Source organism: Pan paniscus, chromosome 22 (genome assembly GCF_029289425.2).
Source record: "Pan paniscus chromosome 22, NHGRI_mPanPan1-v2.0_pri, whole genome shotgun sequence".
Classification (NCBI taxonomy): Eukaryota; Metazoa; Chordata; class Mammalia; order Primates; family Hominidae; genus Pan; species Pan paniscus.
Window position 1 is genome coordinate 39,422,825 of NC_073271.2, and position 19,825 is coordinate 39,442,649.

General features: G+C 58.2%; 1 protein-coding gene across 2 annotated transcripts; it reads right to left on the bottom strand.

Moving 5' to 3' along the window:
* Positions 1-1,255: 1,255 nt before the first annotated feature.
* SIK1 (salt inducible kinase 1) lies at positions 1,256-16,322 on the bottom strand. Of its 2 annotated transcripts, none has more exons than XM_034947872.3 (14): positions 16,167-16,322; positions 15,198-15,367; positions 14,582-14,698; positions 11,143-11,206; positions 10,807-10,968; positions 8,024-8,148; positions 7,791-7,914; positions 7,015-7,238; positions 6,640-6,786; positions 6,134-6,259; positions 5,802-6,018; positions 5,041-5,322; positions 4,322-4,553; positions 1,256-3,896 (listed from the first exon to the last, which is right to left on the bottom strand). In XM_034947872.3, exons 2-14 carry the CDS (start codon positions 15,351-15,353, stop codon positions 3,521-3,523), a joined length of 2,352 nt encoding a protein of 783 aa, XP_034803763.2. In that variant the 5' UTR covers positions 15,354-15,367; positions 16,167-16,322; the 3' UTR covers positions 1,256-3,520. The 2 variants fall into 2 exon arrangements, with proteins under 2 accessions (XP_034803763.2, XP_054961241.2); XM_055105266.2 differs by lacking the exon at positions 16,167-16,322 and adding an exon at positions 15,975-16,074.
* Positions 16,323-19,825: the final 3,503 nt, after the last annotated feature.

The window sequence follows — 19,825 nt, forward strand, 5'->3', positions numbered from 1 at the left end:
ACTCCCCCTTCTGTCTCTGTGAATCTGTCCCCTCTAGGGCCCTCGCGTGTGTGTTCTTTTCCTCTAGGGCCCTCGCGTGTGTGTTCTTTTATGACGGGCTTGTTCCACTGAGCACAGCATCCTCAGGGTCCGTCCTCGCTGGCAGCCATGCTGGGCTCTCCTTTTGTACGGCTGAGGCCTATTCCACTGTCGGCATGGACTACATCTTCTTTGTTTGTTTTTTTTTTTTGAGACAGAGTTTCGCTCTTGTTACCCAGGCTGGAGTGCAATGGCACCATCTCAGCTCACCACAAACTCCGCCTCCTGGGTTCAAACAATTCTCCTGCCTCAGCCCCCCCGAGTAGCTGGGATTACAGGCATGCACCACCATGCCCCGCTAATTTTGTATTTTTAGTAGAGATGAGGTTTCTCCATGTTAGTCAGGCTGGTCTCGAACTCCCAACCTCAGGTGATCCGCCCACCTCGGCCTCCCAAAGTGCTGGGATTATAGGCGGGACCACATCTTCTTGATCTCTTCATTGGCTGACGGCCCCTCGGGCTGCTTCCTAGTATGGCTGTCGTCATGCTGCTGTGAACATGGGTGTACAGACCTCTCTGGGCCCTGCCTTCGGTTCTTCAGGGTCCATACCATTAGGAGGAGCGGCCGGATCAGGTGGTGGTTCTAATCTTTGAGGAGCTGGTACACTGCTCTCCCATAAAGGCTGCGCCATTTGACCCTCCCACCAACAGCGCACAAGGGGTCCACTTTGGTAAGGACCACCTTAATGGGAGCGAAGAGGTTGAAGAGCTTTTTTTAACCAAAATATCCACCAGGTGACAACATGAACAAGTCCTTTGTTCTCATAAAGCAGCAGTGTGTGCCTTCTTGCTAGAAGGTGGTGAAGTCTTTCAGAGACCAGGAAATGGTTTGGCTGTGAGATTCTTCCAACTGCTTAATTTATAACCAGACTCAGAGAACCTGGCGGAGGATGGGGTAAGGATGGATGGTGCCGGCAGCCCCGGGCGGGGCTGAGACTTTCAGTGACTGAGCCCGGCCACTGGGGAAGGGTCCTGAGGAGGGGGCAGACCACGGGGCCACCTGTGGCTGCCGCAGGGGGAGGGGTCCTCTGCTGACGGAAGGCCATTAGTTCCCTGCAGTGAGGTGGAATGCAGGAGTTGGCTCTGTGCCCTCCTCTTTAAGATTTGAAACTTCTACAAGCCTGGAGGATGTGGCCTCTCAGGGAAGCCGCTTGGAAGGAAAGAGCTCCCAGAGAGATGAGAGAGAGAGGAAGGGAAAAAGTCAAGGTTTTTTCCTTCCAAATATTTTATTTAAATATTAAATTAAAAAACATACATCAACTAATCATTTGGCATACATTTCTCATGTTAACATAAGAGATAAAATAATTCAGTTATGGTAAAAAAAAAAAAAACTATGTACATCTCAATCAGATCACGTAGTGTCTTTAAATAGGCTATTGCATTGCCGTCTGTATTACAGCACTGTCAAGAAATCTACAAAACACACATCACACACTCTTAAAAAAACAAGTAAAACACGCCTTTAACGTCCTCCAAGAGAGGTTCCACAGCAATAAGAAAAACAAAAACCACCGTGAAAGTAAAGTGCTTGTCATTGCTTCAAAGAGGAAACACACAATGGTTTCTGAGGCCTTTGATCTATGGCATTAGAACAGAAATCATTTTAAAAAGGGGAAGGGGTTTTGTGTTGGAATCAATTGTGCTACCTCTGTAAAAATGAAGGCAAGGGCCTGGCTGCCCCAAGATGGTCTGGATTCTCTCCCATCCCAAAAACTTCTTTATGAGCGAACAGGAGACTTTGGTGTTTTCTCTGCGGCAAGGCACCTGGTCTGCCCTCCGGACAGCCTTTCGCCCAGTCTTTGAAACAGCCACAGAGCAGCAGCAGCAGCAGCAGCAGGAATGGGGGCAGCCAGCTTCCCTGCGGCCCGGCACAGGCACAGCCCCCGGTGGGCACCAGCAGGCCAGGGATGCAGCCTCCTGCACTGGGCCCGCCTCCCTACCCTCAAGTAACTGGGTCAATCTTTGGCTTTTAAAAATACCCGCCTTTCCCCTTTCTCAATGCCTCTGTTTAACACTGCAGGGTTTAAGAAGCCGAAGTAGCTGAAGGCACCTGGGCTGGGTTTGGGGGCGGGGACTGGACTCAGGGAGCAGCATTGCCTTCGTTGCCTTCCAGAGGCTTCTGGCTGGTGGAGCCCCACGGAGTCCACCTGCCAAAGGTGCGCCCAGACCTGCCAGGTAAGGGCCGCCCCTTCCTGCCGCCTCCACCCCAGTGCTGAGGGAGCAAAGGCCCTGGGGCCCCTTCCTCAATGCACACCTGTGCTGACAGGGACGCTTCTTAACAAGAGGAGTGAGGGAAGCTGACACCTGGAACACAAACGTGTAGTACAAAATGTAACAAATAAGTAGTGTCTACCTGTCTCCCATGTAGATACATATACAGGATTTGCTTTAAAAAAGAAGAAAAACTTAAAAACACTGACCTAAACCTCTCACTTTACCTTCCTTGAACAAAAGCCAAAGAGCCTAGGTGGGGGGTGGGGAGGGGGGTCCCGGCCCAGGGCAGGCACGGCCCTGAGCCCTGAGCCATGAGCCTGCCTCCCAGCTGCCCAGCCCTGCAGTCAGCCTCCAATATTGCACAACTTCACCCAAGTCAGGTGTTCTTGTTGGACCCCATCATGAAATGCATAAACGTCAGCAGCAGCGGAAACGGGAGGTGCAGCAGGAAGAAGCTTCTGGGCTTCCGCAAGGGCACCCAGGGGCTCAGGGCCAAGTGGCCCTCAGGACGGAGTCCCCAGCACTTTGAATTCACCTCTGCCCTCTCTGAGGTTCTTCCTGCCGTTCCTCCGAAGAGTCCTGGAAAACTAATTCTTGAGCAGTTTATGAAACTTCTCAACTAAAATAAGAAAAAAAAGTCTTCCAGGTTTTGATTTCAGGGGAGAGAATTCCTAGAATCTGTAGATGATCTTTGCCTGGGCTGCTTTAAAACTGATACATGAAGCAGAAAGTTCACAGTTTTCCTTAAAGCAGAAATCAGGAAGTGGAGAGTGTTGATTAAAGAAATGGATAGTAATCAATGCACGCGCGCGCACGCACGCGCGCGCGCACACACACACACACACACAAGCGGACAACAATGCGTCCGCTCGTTTCCGTAGACGTCCGAGGTAATCATCTCAACCACGACGAACCCAGAGAGAGGGGCTGAGATCCCCACACCACGGCACTGCACATGTGTTCCCTCCACCCCGCTCCCCTCCTGCCCCCGCCCCCAGACACGCCCCTCAATTATCTTTCTTCCTAAAGTTTCCAGTCCCTACTCAAAGTTGAGGTCACTCAGTGCAAGAAAAAAATAAAACAAAAATAAACTAAAAAGCCAAAACACCTAATGTATTGCTTATTTCGCTTCTAGAAAGTTCTTGGCTTTGAGTCCAGATGTCTTCACCTCCTCTGAAGTTATTGCTGTAAGAGTCAGTGTCCGCGCCAGGATGCAGGGCTGCCCTCACTGCACCAGGACAAACGTGCCTAGGGAGCAGGGCATCAGGTCCTCCATCTCACAGTCCCCCTGCAGCAGCCCCAGGGGCTCACAACCTGGGGCCAGCCTGGCCAGGCGTGGTGGGGGCACAGCGGGGAGGGCGGTGGGGCCGGTGCCAATGTGCAGGTGTGTGTCCAGGAGCTGCGCCGCCGAGGCCACCGGGGACACGCCGGTCTGCAGGAGTGGGGGCGGCAGCAGCGGGAGCCCCGACATGAGGAGGGTGCTGGGGAGCGGGGCAGCCCCAGGGCCATCACAGGGGGTGATCACAAACGGGGCAGGGGCCGGCTGGGGGGCCTGTGAGCAGCCAGGTGCAGCGGCCGGGTGGTGCTGTAACTGGAGCAGCCTGTGGGAACAGAGGACAGGTGGTCACTGCGCCGGCTCGCAGGGTTCTCAGGTTTCCGAGTGCCCGTGTGGCAGGGCCCGCCCGTGGAGCTGCCAGCTGCAGCTGCCAAGGGCAGGTGCGTGGCTGATCCCTGACTGCGCCCCACCTTTCATTCTCCACCGGGTTTCTCAGCAGCTCAGAGATGCGGCCACAAGGCGCCCTCGCTCCCCGCCACCCTCACCCACCCAGGGACTTTAAAGGACACGCCCGCCTGCTGCACCTCCGTGGCTCAGCACCTAGGACCTACGCCCCACACATCTCCCTGGCTGGGAGCGGGGGTGTGCACTGGGCTACAGAGAGGAGGGAACCACTTAGCAGATGAGGTTCCTCGAGGAGATAACCTGCCGTGTGCCCACCCGGGGTCCCAGGGCGGGGGCAGGCCCTACCTCTGCTGCTCTAGCACCTCCTCCAGCAGGCTCCAGCCCTCCCGGCTGCCGGCTGCGCCGCCGTGCAGGCCTGGGCTCTGTGCAGGGGCGTGGAAGGGGCTCAGGCCGCCCCTGCTGGCCCGGCTGGCGGGGGCCTGGCACACCTGGCGAGCCAGCCCCTTGATTTTGTTCAGTCCCAGAAACCCTTTGGTCCGCGTGGTCTTCCTCAGCTGCTGCCGAAAGGCCTTCAGCCCTGCAGGGAGAATGAATCAGGAGGTCAACGGCCACCCGGCTCTCAGCCCAGCATCCACGGCCCTTGGCTTAGGGGGTTTCCAAGCCTCAGGTTGGGGGTAAGGAAAGGACGGGTGACACAAGCACGTCTGGACAGGAGTCTGGCACCTAAGCCCCAGGATGGCGTGGAGGCAGCCGGCAGCCAGGGGCCCTCCCTCCTCCAAGTCGGGAGGTGCTGCCCAGCACAGAGTCGTCTCCTGTGCTTTCAGAACCAGCCATGGAGGCCGCGTGCTCAGGGACCCACATGTGTGTCTATCCCAGCAGGCCGTGACCCCCCGAGCCACCAGAGCACTGAGCACCCCAGCCTGCCCAGAGCACTGAGGGTCCCACCCAGGCCCGGTGGAGAACAGGGGGTGCCATCTGCCATCACGGACAAAGTCACGTACTGCCAGAGACACACATGGTCCCCTGGGGAAGGTGGAGGTAAGTGTGGGAGGAGCGTGGCTCACCTTGAGTCAGTGAGGTGTCCGACGCCCGCCGTCCCTCCTGGAAGCTGACAGGGAGCAGAACAGCTCCTCCCAAGCCCCCCTGAGCCTGCAGCACTGGGGTGGCGGACTGCGACCCCAGGAAGGGTGAGGCCAGCCTGACCGGGGAGCAGGCGCCCAGCAGCCCCTGAGTGGCCGGGGTGCCACTGAGCCCCGCGGGGCTTTTGCTCGCAGAGAAGGTCAGACAACTGTCAGAGCTGGTTCCCTCTGCAGGACTTGCCGTGGTGGAGGGGGAGACGACTATACCTGTGGGGGGAGGACAGCGCTTTTGATGCTGCAGTGCAGAGGAACAGGCTCCCCCGGCCACTGCTGGGCACACATGGCTGCGCTGGCCTCCCCATCCCCACCCTCAACCTGGTGGGAAGAGGGCTCGAGGCCACCAGAGCCCAGGGAGCCACAAAGGCAAGCCACCATCACGGTGCAGCTGCAGGGGGCAGGTCATAGTGGACCTCAGGCCAAGGGGCTGCCCTCCCAGCACCTAGGGGCGGCCTGGGGAGGACCCTGCTGGAGGCCAGACCCCATGCTGTATCCTCCACTAGAACGACCACATGCAGGGCAGGCTCTAAACATCAACTGTGTGGTCTCAGGGATTAAAACAAATGGCAAATCCTGAGAAGTCCAACCTGAGAGGCTGCCAGGCAAAACGTCCATTCTAAATTAGCCCACCCTCACGTCGACTGTAAGCCTATCCACCGGTGTCCTCCTGGGCCCCCGGGGACACTTACATGGAGCGGTGAGTGGGGAGAGGCGGGTGGAGACCTCGGCCAGGGTGTGCCTCCGGCCCGTGCTACTGGGCAGGGACTCCTGCGTGTCCTGCTCCTCCTCTAGGCCCGGCCCCTGCCTGGCCTCCTCACTGATGGCTGTGTCCAGCAGGCTGCTTGGGGACACGGGCCGGGGCCGGAACACTCCGCTGCAGCTGGCATCCACCGGGAAGAACAAGGGCTGCGTTGGAGAGACACAAGCCAGTGACTTCTCGGGCTCCAGGTGACCCGGGCACACCGGGGGCACCAGGGCTGGGGTGAGGCAAGCCCTCTCCACACCCGCTGTGGGCACTCACCCACTGCAGCGAGCTCTGGAGCTCACAGTCCATCTCGGCCTGGAGGACGGACTGCACCAAGGTCTGCGGCTGCGGGCACAGCAAGGCGGGTCGGAAAGGGTCGGTGGAAAGACCTTCCTGAGGCACCTGGGGCCGGCAGACGGGAAAGAGGCTGTCAGGGGAGCGCCTCCGGACCACCAGCGCCATCAAGAGAAGAAACAAGCTGGCTTCTGTCTGGAGTGCAAGCTGCCTCGCTGGTGGGCATGACAGCTGACGGAGGGACACTGGCTGGCCAGGCTGGGCTCAGGACCAGGTGCTGGTGCTGCGCTGCCAGAAGGCGGCGTGACAGGCCGGCCCCAGGGATGAGTCAGGGACAAGTGGCCTCTGGGCAGAGTCCAGCCCCCAGCAGCTGGCACCCCCTTCCCCACGAGGCCTGGGACCCGCTGCCCACGCAAGGAACTGCCCTCCAAGCCGGTGCCTGACAGGGGAGGGAGCCTGGGGCCCGGGAGGAGACTCCTCCCCCTCACCTCCAAACCACTGAGGTCCGAGCTCCGAGGCCGCGGCTGCCTGGCAGGCCCGGGGCGGGCGCACTGGGCATTCCGATACTCCTTGAGCCGCTCGAGGAGGAGGTAATAAATGGCAGCAAAGTGGTTATAGCTGCTGTTTTGCAGTGACTGGGAACAAGAGGAGCAGAGATCAGCATGGGGACGGCGGGGAGCCCCAGGGCCCACCCGATCCCAGGTTATTCTTGGGTGACTGAGAATATCCTTTAGTGGGGTGGACAAGCCGGCCACTAAATTAGCCTGTGCTCCCGTTTTAACTCAGCTGGTGAGTGCCTGCTCCCCCTGAGACAGCTGCCTAGGCCCTGCGGGTGAGGCCAGGGCAAGTGTGGCCAGGCTCACCTCCACCGTCCTCTGCCGGTCAACGCCCAGGGTCTGCATGATACCCAGCGCCTGCTCATCGTAGTCGCCCAGGTTGGAGGTGTAGCTGTGTGCGGAGAAGGCGGGGCAGGCGGGTCCCGGCAAGCAGGGCTCAGCCCGCATCCACCGGTGCTGCCGGATCTGGGCGATGGTGATGCGCCTGGCGGGGTCCACCACCAGCATGCGGCGGATCAGGCTCTCACAGTCTGTGGAGGGGCCAGGAGGCTGAGCCAGGGCGGCCGGGACCTCGCCTGCGCTCCCACCCACCGCCCCACGTGGTTTGACACGCCAGGGCCCAGGAGCAGGGGCCGGGCCATCGGCTCAGTCCTGCCACCCAAGGGGAGCCATCAGCCAGGGATCCAGACCCTGGGGGCCGCCACACTTTGTGTCCACCACACAGAGAACCACTTAGGTTCACCCTTCTGCCGTGCCCCACGCCTGAGCACCAGGTGGACAGGCATCTTTATGACACAGAAAAGCCGGGTGAGCCACAGCCAGTGGGTTGGACTCAGGGATGATGCCAGCACCCTGGGTGCGGGTACTGGGCGGGGATGGCAGGCGCAAGGCACAAGCCTGTGCAGCAAGGGCACCCGTCCACCCTCGAAATAGGGCACTGAGAAGGCATCCATGGGCTGGGTTTCTCCCGCAGCCCACAGTAACCTGGGCCTGATTCCCAGACTCAACAAGGACTCAGAAGCCAGCCGCGAACGGGCTGCAGGAGACACAGGCCCCTGCCCAGGCGAGACCACGCGACTCACCTTGAGACATGAAGAACGGGATGCGGAAGCGGCCCTCCAGCACCCGCTGTCTCAGCGTCGGCAGGTTAGGCCCATCGAAGGGGAGAGAACCGCAGACCAGGACGTACAACACCACGCCCAGGCTCTGTTGAGGACCACAGAGCCACGTCAGCGCCAGGGCGGCGCCCCCGGGAACACGGCGCCCTCGGGGAACGCGGCCTCGGGAAGGGGGTCTGCGCGCACACGGCTCCTACCCAGATGTCCAGCTGGGGGCCTTCATACTCCTTCCCCTCAAAGACTTCCGGGGCGGCATACGGGGGGCTCCCACACCACGTGGACAGAGGCTCTCCTGACTTGTAGAAATTCCCAAATCCAAAATCTGAGTGGCAAAGAAACAGATGGATGAGGTTAAACGGCAAATGGCAAGGGGCTGCGGTTTCGGCACGTGCCGGGAAGCTGGGGCTGCTTGCGGGCACACTCCCACCCCGGGGCCTCCGTGCCTGCCAGCTTGATGTCCCTGCTCCCACCCCGGGGCCTCCGTGCCTGCCAGCTTGATGTCCCTGCTCCCACCCCGGGGCCTCCGTGCCTGCCAGCTTGATGTCCCTGCTCCCACCCCGGACCCTCCGTGCCTGCCAGCTTGATGTCCCTGCTCCCACCCCGGGGCCTCCGTGCCTGCCAGCTTGATGTCCCTGCTCCCACCCCGGACCCTCCGTGCCTGCCAGCTTGATGTCCCTGCTCCCACCCCGGGGCCTCCGTGCCTGCCAGCTTGATGTCCCTGCTCCCACCCCGGGGCCTCCGTGCCTGCCAGCTTGATGTCCCTGCTCCCACCCCGGGGCCTCCGTGCCTGCCAGCTTGATGTCCCTGCTCCCACCCCGGGGCCTCCGTGCCTGCCAGCTTGATGTCCCTGCTCCCACCCCGGGGCCTCCGTGCCTGCCAGCTTGATGTCCCTGCTCCCACCCCGGGGCCTCCGTGCCTGCCAGCTTGATGTCCCTGCTCCCACCCCGGGGCCTCCGTGCCTGCCAGCTTGATGTCCCTGCTCCCACCCCGGGGCCTCCGTGCCTGCCAGCTTGATGTCCCTGCTCCCACCCCGGGGCCTCCGTGCCTGCCAGCTTGATGTCCCTGCTCCCACCCCGGGGCCTCCGTGCCTGCCAGCTTGATGTCCCTGCTCCCACCCCGGGGCCTCCGTGCCTGCCAGCTTGATGTCCCTGCTCCCACCCCGGGGCCTCCGTGCCTGCCAGCTTGATGTCCCTGCTCCCACCCCGGGGCCTCCGTGCCTGCCAGCTTGATGTCCCTGCTCCCACCCCGGACCCTCCGTGCCTGCCAGCTTGATGTCCCTGCTCCCACCCCGGGGCCTCCGTGCCTGCCAGCTTGATGTCCCTGCTCCCACCCCGGACCCTCCGTGCCTGCCAGCTTGATGTCCCTGCTCCCACCCCGGACCCTCCGTGCCTGCCAGCTTGATGTCCCTGCTCCCACCCCGGGGCCTCCGTGCCTGCCAGCTTGATGTCCCTGCTCCCACCCCGGGGCCTCCGTGCCTGCCAGCTTGATGTCCCTGCTCCCACCCCGGGGCCTCCGTGCCTGCCAGCTTGATGTCCCTGCTCCCACCCCGGACCCTCCGTGCCTGCCAGCTTGATGTCCCTGCTCCCACCCCGGGGCCTCCGTGCCTGCCAGCTTGATGTCCCTGCTCCCACCCCGGGGCCTCCGTGCCTGCCAGCTTGATGTCCCTGCTCCCACCCCGGGGCCTCCGTGCCTGCCAGCTTGATGTCCCTGCTCCCACCCCGGGGCCTCCGTGCCTGCCAGCTTGATGTCCCTGCTCCCACCCCGGGGCCTCCGTGCCTGCCAGCTTGATGTCCCTGCTCCCACCCCGGACCCTCCGTGCCTGCCAGCTTGATGTCCCTGCTCCCACCCCGGGGCCTCCGTGCCTGCCAGCTTGATGTCCCTGCTCCCACCCCGGACCCTCCGTGCCTGCCAGCTTGATGTCCCTGCTCCCACCCCGGACCCTCCGTGCCTGCCAGCTTGATGTCCCTGCTCCCACCCCGGACCCTCCGTGCCTGCCAGCTTGATGTCCCTGCTCCCACCCCGGGGCCTCCGTGCCTGCCAGCTTGATGTCCCTGCTCCCACCCCGGACCCTCCGTGCCTGCCAGCTTGATGTCCCTGCTCCCACCCCGGGGCCTCCGTGCCTGCCAGCTTGATGTCCCTGCTCCCACCCCGGGGCCTCCGTGCCTGCCAGCTTGATGTCCCTGCTCCCACCCCGGACCCTCCGTGCCTGCCAGCTTGATGTCCCTGCTCCCACCCCGGGGCCTCCGTGCCTGCCAGCTTGATGTCCCTGCTCCCACCCCGGGGCCTCCGTGCCTGCCAGCTTGATGTCCCTGCTCCCACCCCGGGGCCTCCGTGCCTGCCAGCTTGATGTCCCTGCTCCCACCCCGGGGCCTCCGTGCCTGCCAGCTTGATGTCCCTGCTCCCACCCCGGGGCCTCCGTGCCTGCCAGCTTGATGTCCCTGCTCCCACCCCGGGGCCTCCGTGCCTGCCAGCTTGATGTCCCTGCTCCCACCCCGGACCCTCCGTGCCTGCCAGCTTGATGTCCCTGCTCCCACCCCGGGGCCTCCGTGCCTGCCAGCTTGATGTCCCTGCTCCCACCCCGGACCCTCCGTGCCTGCCAGCTTGATGTCCCTGCTCCCACCCCGGACCCTCCGTGCCTGCCAGCTTGATGTCCCTGCTCCCACCCCGGACCCTCCGTGCCTGCCAGCTTGATGTCCCTGCTCCCACCCCGGGGCCTCCGTGCCTGCCAGCTTGATGTCCCTGCTCCCACCCCGGACCCTCCGTGCCTGCCAGCTTGATGTCCCTGCTCCCACCCCGGACCCTCCGTGCCTGCCAGCTTGATGTCCCTGCTCCCACCCCGGGGCCTCCGTGCCTGCCAGCTTGATGTCCCTGCTCCCACCCCGGGGCCTCCGTGCCTGCCAGCTTGATGTCCCTGCTCCCACCCCGGGGCCTCCGTGCCTGCCAGCTTGATGTCCCTGCTCCCACCCCGGGGCCTCCGTGCCTGCCAGCTTGATGTCCATGTTGCCATCCAGCAGGAGGTTCTCGGTCTTGAGGTCCCGGTGGACGATGTGATGGTCGTGACAGTACTCCACGGCCGACAGGATTTGCCAGAACTTCTTCCGCGCCTCGTTCTCACTCAGGTGCCCGTTGGAAGTCAAATAATCTGAGGAGCCACAAAACAAAGCTACAGCCCCCAGGGCAAAGCCTGCCCACCACCCATGGAGCCCTGGGGAACACCGCGGGGTCCTGGGATGTGTGGCCCAAACACTGGCCGCGCAAATCCAGACACGTTTGTGCCATTGGTTTTCAACAGATACTGAAAATGAGTGTGGCTTACCAAACATTTCTCCATTTTTAGCAAATTCAGTGACGATGTAAAGCATATCCTTTGTTTCCATAACCTAAAAAAGAAAGACCTGACATTTAACCGCACAAAAAAGGCACAAGGCAGCGCTACAAACCATCCACCAGAACCCCAGGAAATTTCTAACTTCTCTAGGACAAAGGCATTCATCATTTAAAGATGCAAAGAAAAAGAAAAATTTCTCAAATAAAAAAAAAAACAGGAGATTCCTACTCACAAAGACAGCTTTGAAAAATCAGAGGTGAATTCCTCACTGACTTGCCTATCCTGATACACCTTTGCTCTCACAAAAGGTCTAAATATATTAGAATTCCCCTCTGTGGTCATATTTAATTCAAGGCACCTCACATACAATTTGAGAATGCTTAGGCCGGGGCATGGTGGCTCACGCCTGTAATCCCAGCACTTCGGGAGGCCAAGGCAGGAGAATCACTTGAGTTCAAGACCAGCCTGGTCAACACGGCAAGACCCCATCTCTACAAAAAATACAAAAACTAGCTAGGTGAGGTGGTGGGCACCTGTAATCCCAGCTACTCAGGAGGCTGAGTCAAGAGGATCATTCGAACCCGCGAGGCGGAGGTTGCAGTGAGCCGAGATCGTACCACTGCACTCCAACTTGGGCGACAGAGCGAGACTCCATCTCAAAAAAGGAGAGACAGTATTCTGAAGGCTACAGAGGAGGAGATTGCTGGAAGTCTGCTGGGCTTTATAGAAGCCTAGTAGGCAACAGATGATTCCAGCCAACAGTCAGAGCCACCTGGGTAATAGAGAATGCACACCCCATTTCCACTCGCTTGATTGACAGGATGAATGAGGCTGTGGGAACCCAGCTTTATTGACAGGATGAATGAGGCTGTGAGAATCCAGCCTCATTCACTCAGCATGTAGCCATTCACTCAGCATGTAGCCACACAACAGCCATGCCAACATAGCCCTTTGAAGTTCATTCACTAATCAATAACTTTATTTTACTTAAAAAGAGATTTAAAAATATAACTTATGTCTGTGAGTATTGAAAAATTTTGGAGAGGATGAAACAATATATTCTTATGAAAAAAGATTTCTTTGGGTTCAAAATATACAGTTATTCCTTTAAAAAGATGCTTTGTGCTGGAGGTGGTGGCTCATGCTTGTAATCCCAGTACTTTGGGATCACCCAGGCTGATCACTTGAGGTTAGGAGTTCGAGACCAGCCTGGTCAACATGGTGAAACCCCATCTCTACTAAAAATACAAAAATTAGCCAGGTGTGGTGGCGCGTGCCTGTAGTCCCAGCTACTTGGGAGGCTGAGGTAGGAGAATCGCTTGAACCCAGGAGGTGGAGGTTGCAGTGAGTCACGATCCATAGCGCCACTGCACTCCAGCCTGGGCGACAGTGAGACTCCATCTCAAAAAAAAAAAAGATGCTTCAAAGATTGCTGCTTTGAGTTATAAATCTAAAAAGAAAAGTGTTCTATAAATTCTAGCAGTTTGGCAAGAATTTTAACTGCCCCGCCCCTGTGGGTGGTACAATAACTCTAAGACCACTGCTGACCCGTCCCCAACTGAAGAAAGGGAGGAGGAGGAAAAGAATTAAAAGTCAAAGTGTTTGAACTTTTTGAAAACTTGAAAAAAAGAGGGAAGTGTCTCAGCAGGGTTCTGGGGCCCCGGCCAGCGGAATGAAAATTAGACACTAGTGGCTGGGCGCGGTGGCTCATGCCTGTAATCCCAGCACTTTGGGAGGCCGAGGCGGGCGGATCACAAGGTCAGGAGATCCAGACTATCCTGGCTAACACGGTGAAACCCTGTCTCTACTAAAAATACAAAAAATTAGCTGGGTGTTGTGGCGGGCGCCTGTAGCCCCAGCTACTTGGGAGGCTGAGGCAGAAGAATTGCTTGAACCCAGGAGGCGGCAGTTGCAGTGAGCCGAAATCGCGCCACTGCACTCCAGCCTGGGTGACGGACAGAGACTCCGTCTCAAAAAAGAAAAAAAAAAAAAAAAGACAGGAAGAAAGAAAGAAAAGAAAGAAAATTAGACATTAGCATCAAAACCAGAGGAGTAAAAGTCATTGCTACACCACTGAATTCTATCATCTCCAAACAGTTAAGAATCACATATAGCAGCAGTAAGAAAATGCACCTCCAGAAAAGACCTCAGCAGCAAACACATGGGCAATTTGTTTCTTTAACGGAGCTAATTCCACACAATGGGCAAAGGAGAAGAACAGGAAGAAAAGGAAGGTACTACCATTAGGTTTCAGCCCTTGAGCAAAGTCAAAAACAAAACCAGCTCAGCCCACTCCTGAGGAAATGGGCCGGGCACGCTGCACAGGCAGTACACCAGTGGGCATGGAGCACACAACTTAAAAATGACAACAGAAACAAAACACAAACCAGGCGCACACGGCATGAATTCTGTGCTTAAAGACACTGAGCAAACTGTCGTCACGGTGAACATAAGCTCCACCAATACTGCTACTTTTATTTTCAATCTAGTGCAGAGGCTTTTGGGGGATAATTTCAAATCATAATTCTCTCTCCTACCACACTGTACACCGAGCTGTCCTAATTGCACAAACACACACAACAACATCCCAGAGTCATCTCACATTCCATTTCATAAGAATCATTACGAGGAACTTCAACCCAACACAAATGGATGAAATAGCACCTGCAAAGAACTTCTTCTGCAAGAAGACTTGATTTCACCTTGCAAAAGTGGTCATTTGTCATTAGGGAGGTGTAAATGATTGCTTTGCTGTTCTAATTAAATTAGTACTTATTTCCTGATGATATAATTTATTAATTTCAACATGAGAACAAAAATTAAGTCACAAAATAAACCAACAGACAGACAGGGCAAGCCATGTTCCTAGCATGGATTAAATGACAAGCTCCTTGCTCTTACTATGGAAAAGTATTTTCATCTCTCCGTTTTTCATGGAAGAGTTTAAATAGGGAAAACAAATGCTCACTACTGTCCTTGCAAAAATAAACTAATGAAAACCAGTAAGAGCAGCTGGCTTTAAAGTTTAATAATTATCTGCAAAGGTGGAAGTTTCCAGTTTCACTCAAATTTGTCCTTTTATACTAAATGCGTGACCTGTGGCAATACCTACAGATGAGTTTGTCTGTTTTCATAGTAAAGCAAATTTACAACAGACTTCTACACATTTAAAACTGGATCAGGTTAGGATACTAAATAAAATTCTAATGAAGCAAATCTCAATTATGATCCAAAAGCAATAAAATAATTGTAAATATATCTGCACAGCCTATAAAAATCAATCTATTTACCTTATACAACCAAATGCCCAACTTCCACACACTCCCCAAAAGGGAAGCCACCTTCAGAAATTGCAGACTTATGCTGTTGGAAATAAAATATAACACATTTGCCAGGATTAGCAGAGAAAGGCAAGCTGACCCCTTACCTGGTAAAGCTTTATGATGTGTGGATGGTTCAGAAGCTTCATCAGCTGAACCTCACGATAGATTTTCTCCAAATTGCTTGAATCTAATCGTGTTTTATCAATTATTTTTATTGCAACCTACAAATTTAAAAAGAAAAAGGATATTCTGTGGGTTTTTTTAAAAAAAGAAAAAAAACCCCTCAACCTAATTGACACATTTCATTTTTTGCAAGTTAATTTCTCAACACTCTGTCTCCAAAAGGTCACAAGAAGTTGGGAAAACATAACCAAAGTAACCACTAATGTTATTTAAAATAATCAGAGTTAAGTAAGTGACTTAAGTATTTGCAGGCTCACTTTACAGGGCTTAGCTCTGAGTCCATGAACCACTGCAATCTTAGGTTGGTCCTTTTTTTGCTATTATCCTCTCTGCTTTCTCCCAATATATGTCCAAATCATGCAGCAACATAATATAAAGCATTTTTTTTCTTTACCGAACTAAAAACGGTTACTATTTACCCACCACGACAATCAAGCCTGGAGCAGTGAATCTGCATGGGGTCCACCCGCCAACGGTCGGGTCGCCCCGGGTCCAGTGGGGAGGCCCCGCCGGCTGGGTCCCGCCGCCCCCACGCACCTGCGTTTTGGTGACTCGATGCCGCGCCAGCTTCACCACCGCGAAGTTGCCTTTGCCCAGGGTCCGCTCGATGTCGTAAAAACCCACCCGGAGGGGTTTCTGCTGGCCCTGACCCTGGCCCGCGGGGTCCGCGCTGAACTCCGACATGATAACCATGGCTCCGCGCGCACCTGCGGGGCCGCACAGAGCTCAGAGCCCACCAGCGCCCCCGCCGCCCGCGGTCGGCTCCATCCGTGCCCGCGGAGCCCCCAGTCCCCACGGGACGCAGGGACCTGCTCCCACGCCTGTCGCCCCCACTCTATCCACGGACCCCTCCAGCCCCTTGGGAGGTGTGGACCCGCCCCCGCCGCCCGCTCCACCCGGACCCCCGACCCTCTTGAGCCCCGCGGGGCGCGCGGACCCGCTCTCATAGAGGCCCCTGCCGCCCGAGTCCGGTTCCGTCCCGATCCCGGGACCCCCTGAGCCGGGCTTCCACACTCGCCTCCCGCCGCCCGCTGTCGGTTCCGTCCCCACCCTCGACCCCCTTAGCACCTCTGGGCGCGGACCCGCTCCCACACCTGGCCCTGCCACCCGAGGTCGGCTAGATCCGGATCCCAGGACCGCCCCCTGCCCCGCTCCCACACCCTGCCCCCGCCGCCCGCGATCCGTCCGGTCCCCACCCCCGACATCCCAGGCACCTCGGGGATCGCGGACCCGCCCCCCACACCCGGTCTCTCCGCCCGCGGTCGGCTCCAACCTGACCCACGGCTCCCCAGCCCCTGAGCCCCGCGAACTCACTCCTACCCCGGCCCCCCAACAAAGGGGAGCCCGAGGGCGGCCAGGCCGCCAACCCCGCCCGCGAACCCCGCGCGCGCAAGGCCAGGGACCCTGCGCGGTGGCTGCAACCCCAAGCCCCGGCCCGGCGCCCGCGCGGAGCCCCCACGGCGGCCACCTCCGCCCGCCCGGAGCCCGCCGCTGCCGCCGCCTCACCTCCGCCGCCCCGGGAGCGCCCAGGCCAGGAAGCCGCCCGCTCGGCCGCTGGCGCTGCTCGGGTGCCTACTGCTCCGGCTGCCGCCGCCGCTGCTGCTGCCTCCGGGGCCGCGCCGCATGTCAGCCCGGAGCCGCCGCGCTCCGCCGCACGCGGCGCCCGGCCCCGCCCCGGCCCGCCCCGGCCCGCCCCCCGTAGTCCCCGCCCCCTGCCCCGCCCCCGCCGCCCGGGCGGGGGCCGCCCATTGACGTCGCTTTGACGCCAGAGCGACGCGCGGCCGAGCGCCGGGCGGAGGGAGAGCGGGAGATCGGGCGGTTGCCAAGAGACTGGCGGCTCTGACGCGCGCGGGATGAGGCCGTTGCCCTGGCGACCGCGGGCCGGTGACGTCAGGGGCGCCCGCCGCCCGAGGCCCGCCCGCCTGCCCTCCGCCGGGCGCCCCCTCCCGGGCGCTGGGGGCACTGCGGGCGGCCCCACCGCCGAGGGCGCGCCCGCCCCTCCACGCTCGGGCACTCGGGCCGGGTCCCGCGGGCGCCTTGTGCTCGCTCCCTCCAGGAGGGGACGGCTCTCGGGCAGGGGTCGCCGGCCCCTCCACGCGGCCTGCGTTCGTCCAGACTCAGAGCCTCGGGACGTGCGGGGGCCCGGGGGCCTCGCGGGCTCGCGCGTGGGGCTGGCGGCGCGGATGCCCTGGGGCGCTGCAGACCCCGAGAGGCCGCTTGCCCGCGGGGACGTCAGCCGCTTTTGCTGTTAAAATCTGAAATGTTCAGCAAGTTAGAAACTTGAAACCTAAGGAAGCGTGACCGGCCGCTCTGGAAGCCCCCGCCGCGCGGCCGGTCCCGGCCCCGGCCCTCAGCGGCGCTGGCGTCTGCGCGTCCCGGGGCTGCCCCCGCAGCATGTGGGGCTGGGACCCTCTTCCCGCGCGGGCCCCGGGCGGACGCTGCGGGCGGTGACGGAGCCAGGCCGGCCGCCTGGGGAGGGGACGGGGGCGCGGGACCACTTGCTTGCCCGTGGCCGATGCCTCATCCGAACGGAAAACGTTTTCTTCGGGGGAGACAGAGGCTGTGGGCGGAGGTATTTTTTAAGCCTGAGGACCCATTTGGGAGTTCGATTCTGGATCGAGCCTAGGGTCAGTTTTCCTTGTGTTAAGTAACACTACTTCACAGAAGGGGGAACGAGAATTCAGGGAAGTTGGCACAAAACTTGGAACCCTTCTCGTGAGGCTTTCCTGCCTGGACGGACGCCTGGGAGGAGGGCCCGGAGAAACTAGGATGCTCATTCGCCCGAGGGTCTGACCACAGATTTCCCAATCGCCACACACACACACACACACACACACACACACACGGGTTGTTTGGGAGTCAGTTGGTTTTCAAAGGCTTTCAAGGAAATGAAGAGTCCCAAAGTTTTCCTTAATCGTTCAAAGTGTTTTTCTTTGTCCCAGGTTTATATACCAAGAATACGGGGGAATATTTTTAGTTCCTTTCAGCTGAACAGTTTACAACTGCCTTCTTTCCTTTTGGAGGTCCCAACACCCTGTTAATCCGCTCCTAGGAGAACTAAACAAAAACAAGGCTGGACGTCGTGTCTCCCGCCTGTACTCCCAGTGCTTTGGGAGGCTGAGGCAGGAGGATCAGTTGAGCTCAGGAGTTTGAGACCGGCTTGGTTAATATAGCAAGACCTCACCTCTATAAAATACTTTTAAAATAGCCAGGTGTGGTGGCACACGCCTGTGGGGCCGGCTATTTGGGAGCCTGAGGTGGGAGGATGGCGTGAGCCTGGGAGGTTGAGGCTGTAGTGAGCTGTCATTGCACCACTGCACTCCAGCCTGAGCAAGAGAACAAGGCCCTGTCTCAAAAAAGAACGAAGATAAAAGGCGGGGTGGGGGAAAACCAGGCCCCTGATCACACTCACCATTCAGTCCCTCAGCCTGTGACTTGAAATACTGCCCCCCGCATCCAGGAAGCAGGCTTCCCCACCCCTCCCACCCACCCTAGCCAGAGTCTTCCAAAAGGTCTTAGGTATTTGCAAACACCTGGCTGGCTGTTTGGAAACATTGCATCAGCACCAAATAAAAACTGCAGCCAAAACTGCCTCCGCAGAACAGGTCCTCAAACTCAGGTGCACTTGACCTTTCACCCTGACCCAGCCCTGAGCTTCCAAAACCCAGAACAGCCCTGTGCCAACCATGGCCATCCTGTTTTCCCTTCCCTGGGCCCGTGGGCAAGGAGCTCGCTCTGCAGAGAAAGGCAGGAAGCACAGAGGAAAAGGCCAAGCTTGGAACGGCCGTCCCGTCTCCCCACTGGGGGAACCCCTGGCACCCTCATAACTAAGTCTGTGCTTCAACCTGGTCTCTGTTACCCAATGTCTTTTGTTGTTGTTTGTGTCCTTGACCCCCCGAGGCTGTATTTCCTTTCAGAAGCTTTGATTTCTTTTCTGTTTTCTGGTCTTCCATGCTTTTAACACGAGGAAAAATAAAACACATGGTGTGAGTCTAAGGATTGTACAAGCAAATGATTGGAGAAGCTCCTCACTGAACATAATGGAAGGAATGCTCCCAAAGTCTGCAGGAACGGTACTTTATTATTATGGTTTGCATATTATTGCAGATTTGTGGAAAACGGCAAGTCAGTTTTCCTTTCCACATGGACTTTCTTCAGCTTGTCTTATGATTGCCGTGTTTCTGGAGTTCATCTTGTTTTTTAGGCCTTAAGACTGGAAACCCCAACAGGAAATGGGTCCATTTAATATTCATAGTTGTAGCGCTGGCCACTGGCATGTCACAAAACTCTCAAAATCAATTGATAAACACAGAGAATGGAGCACGGGGCAGCATTTTTACAAAGGGATGGGTGCCCAGCTGGCCCCAGTGCCGCCCTCTGTGAGGAAGGAATCTCCCAGTGCAGCCAGGAGTCAGACGAGTTCCTCTTCCCGACCCTACCCTCCCATCTTCGACGCCTAAGGCCCTTCCCTGTCTTCCTGGCTTTGCTTCAGGTGGTTTTGTACTTTTTAAATTTTGTTTTGGTTTGTTTAGGCTTCAGCCTAGTGGCTTTAGGTGCCAGAAAATCAGATTAACCACTGCAGCGGCATCCTTCTCAGGGACCCGGGGGCCACATTGGTCATTTTGCCCCATTGTATCTGGAGAGCTTGACAGACAGACATGTGCACTAGGTCAGGAAGCCACGGCCCTGGCCTGGGAAGAGGGCAGGTAGGAGAAAAGCCCCCAGCCCCCTCCACCCTCAGGGAATGGCCCAGTTGTCCACAGGTTAAGTCAAGAATCCCCCGTGAACAGGTCAAACCAGAGACTGCCCAGTCCCAGCGTCCGCCCCCAGGGCATTGCTTCCTTCACCTCCTACACTTGGCTCCCTGTGGTTCCGTGGCTGCCACAGTTGTGTGGATCCTACCGGGCCCAGGGCCCCTCCCCATCTCAGACAGCACCCACTTTCAGGCTAGGCCTTCCACGGGCTGCTTAAATGGACCACGAAGGCCGGCAAAGCAGCAGAAACGTGCCTGTTCACGGGCCCGTCAGCCCTCCCCGCTCCAGCCCTCTAGGGTTTCTGGTTCCGGTTTCTGTCGCTGCCGTTAGTGAGGAATTATTCATGTGGCCAATGCGTTTTCTTGATATTTAAGCAGGGCTGTGGCCGATATCAAGGCTGAGGACCCAAGA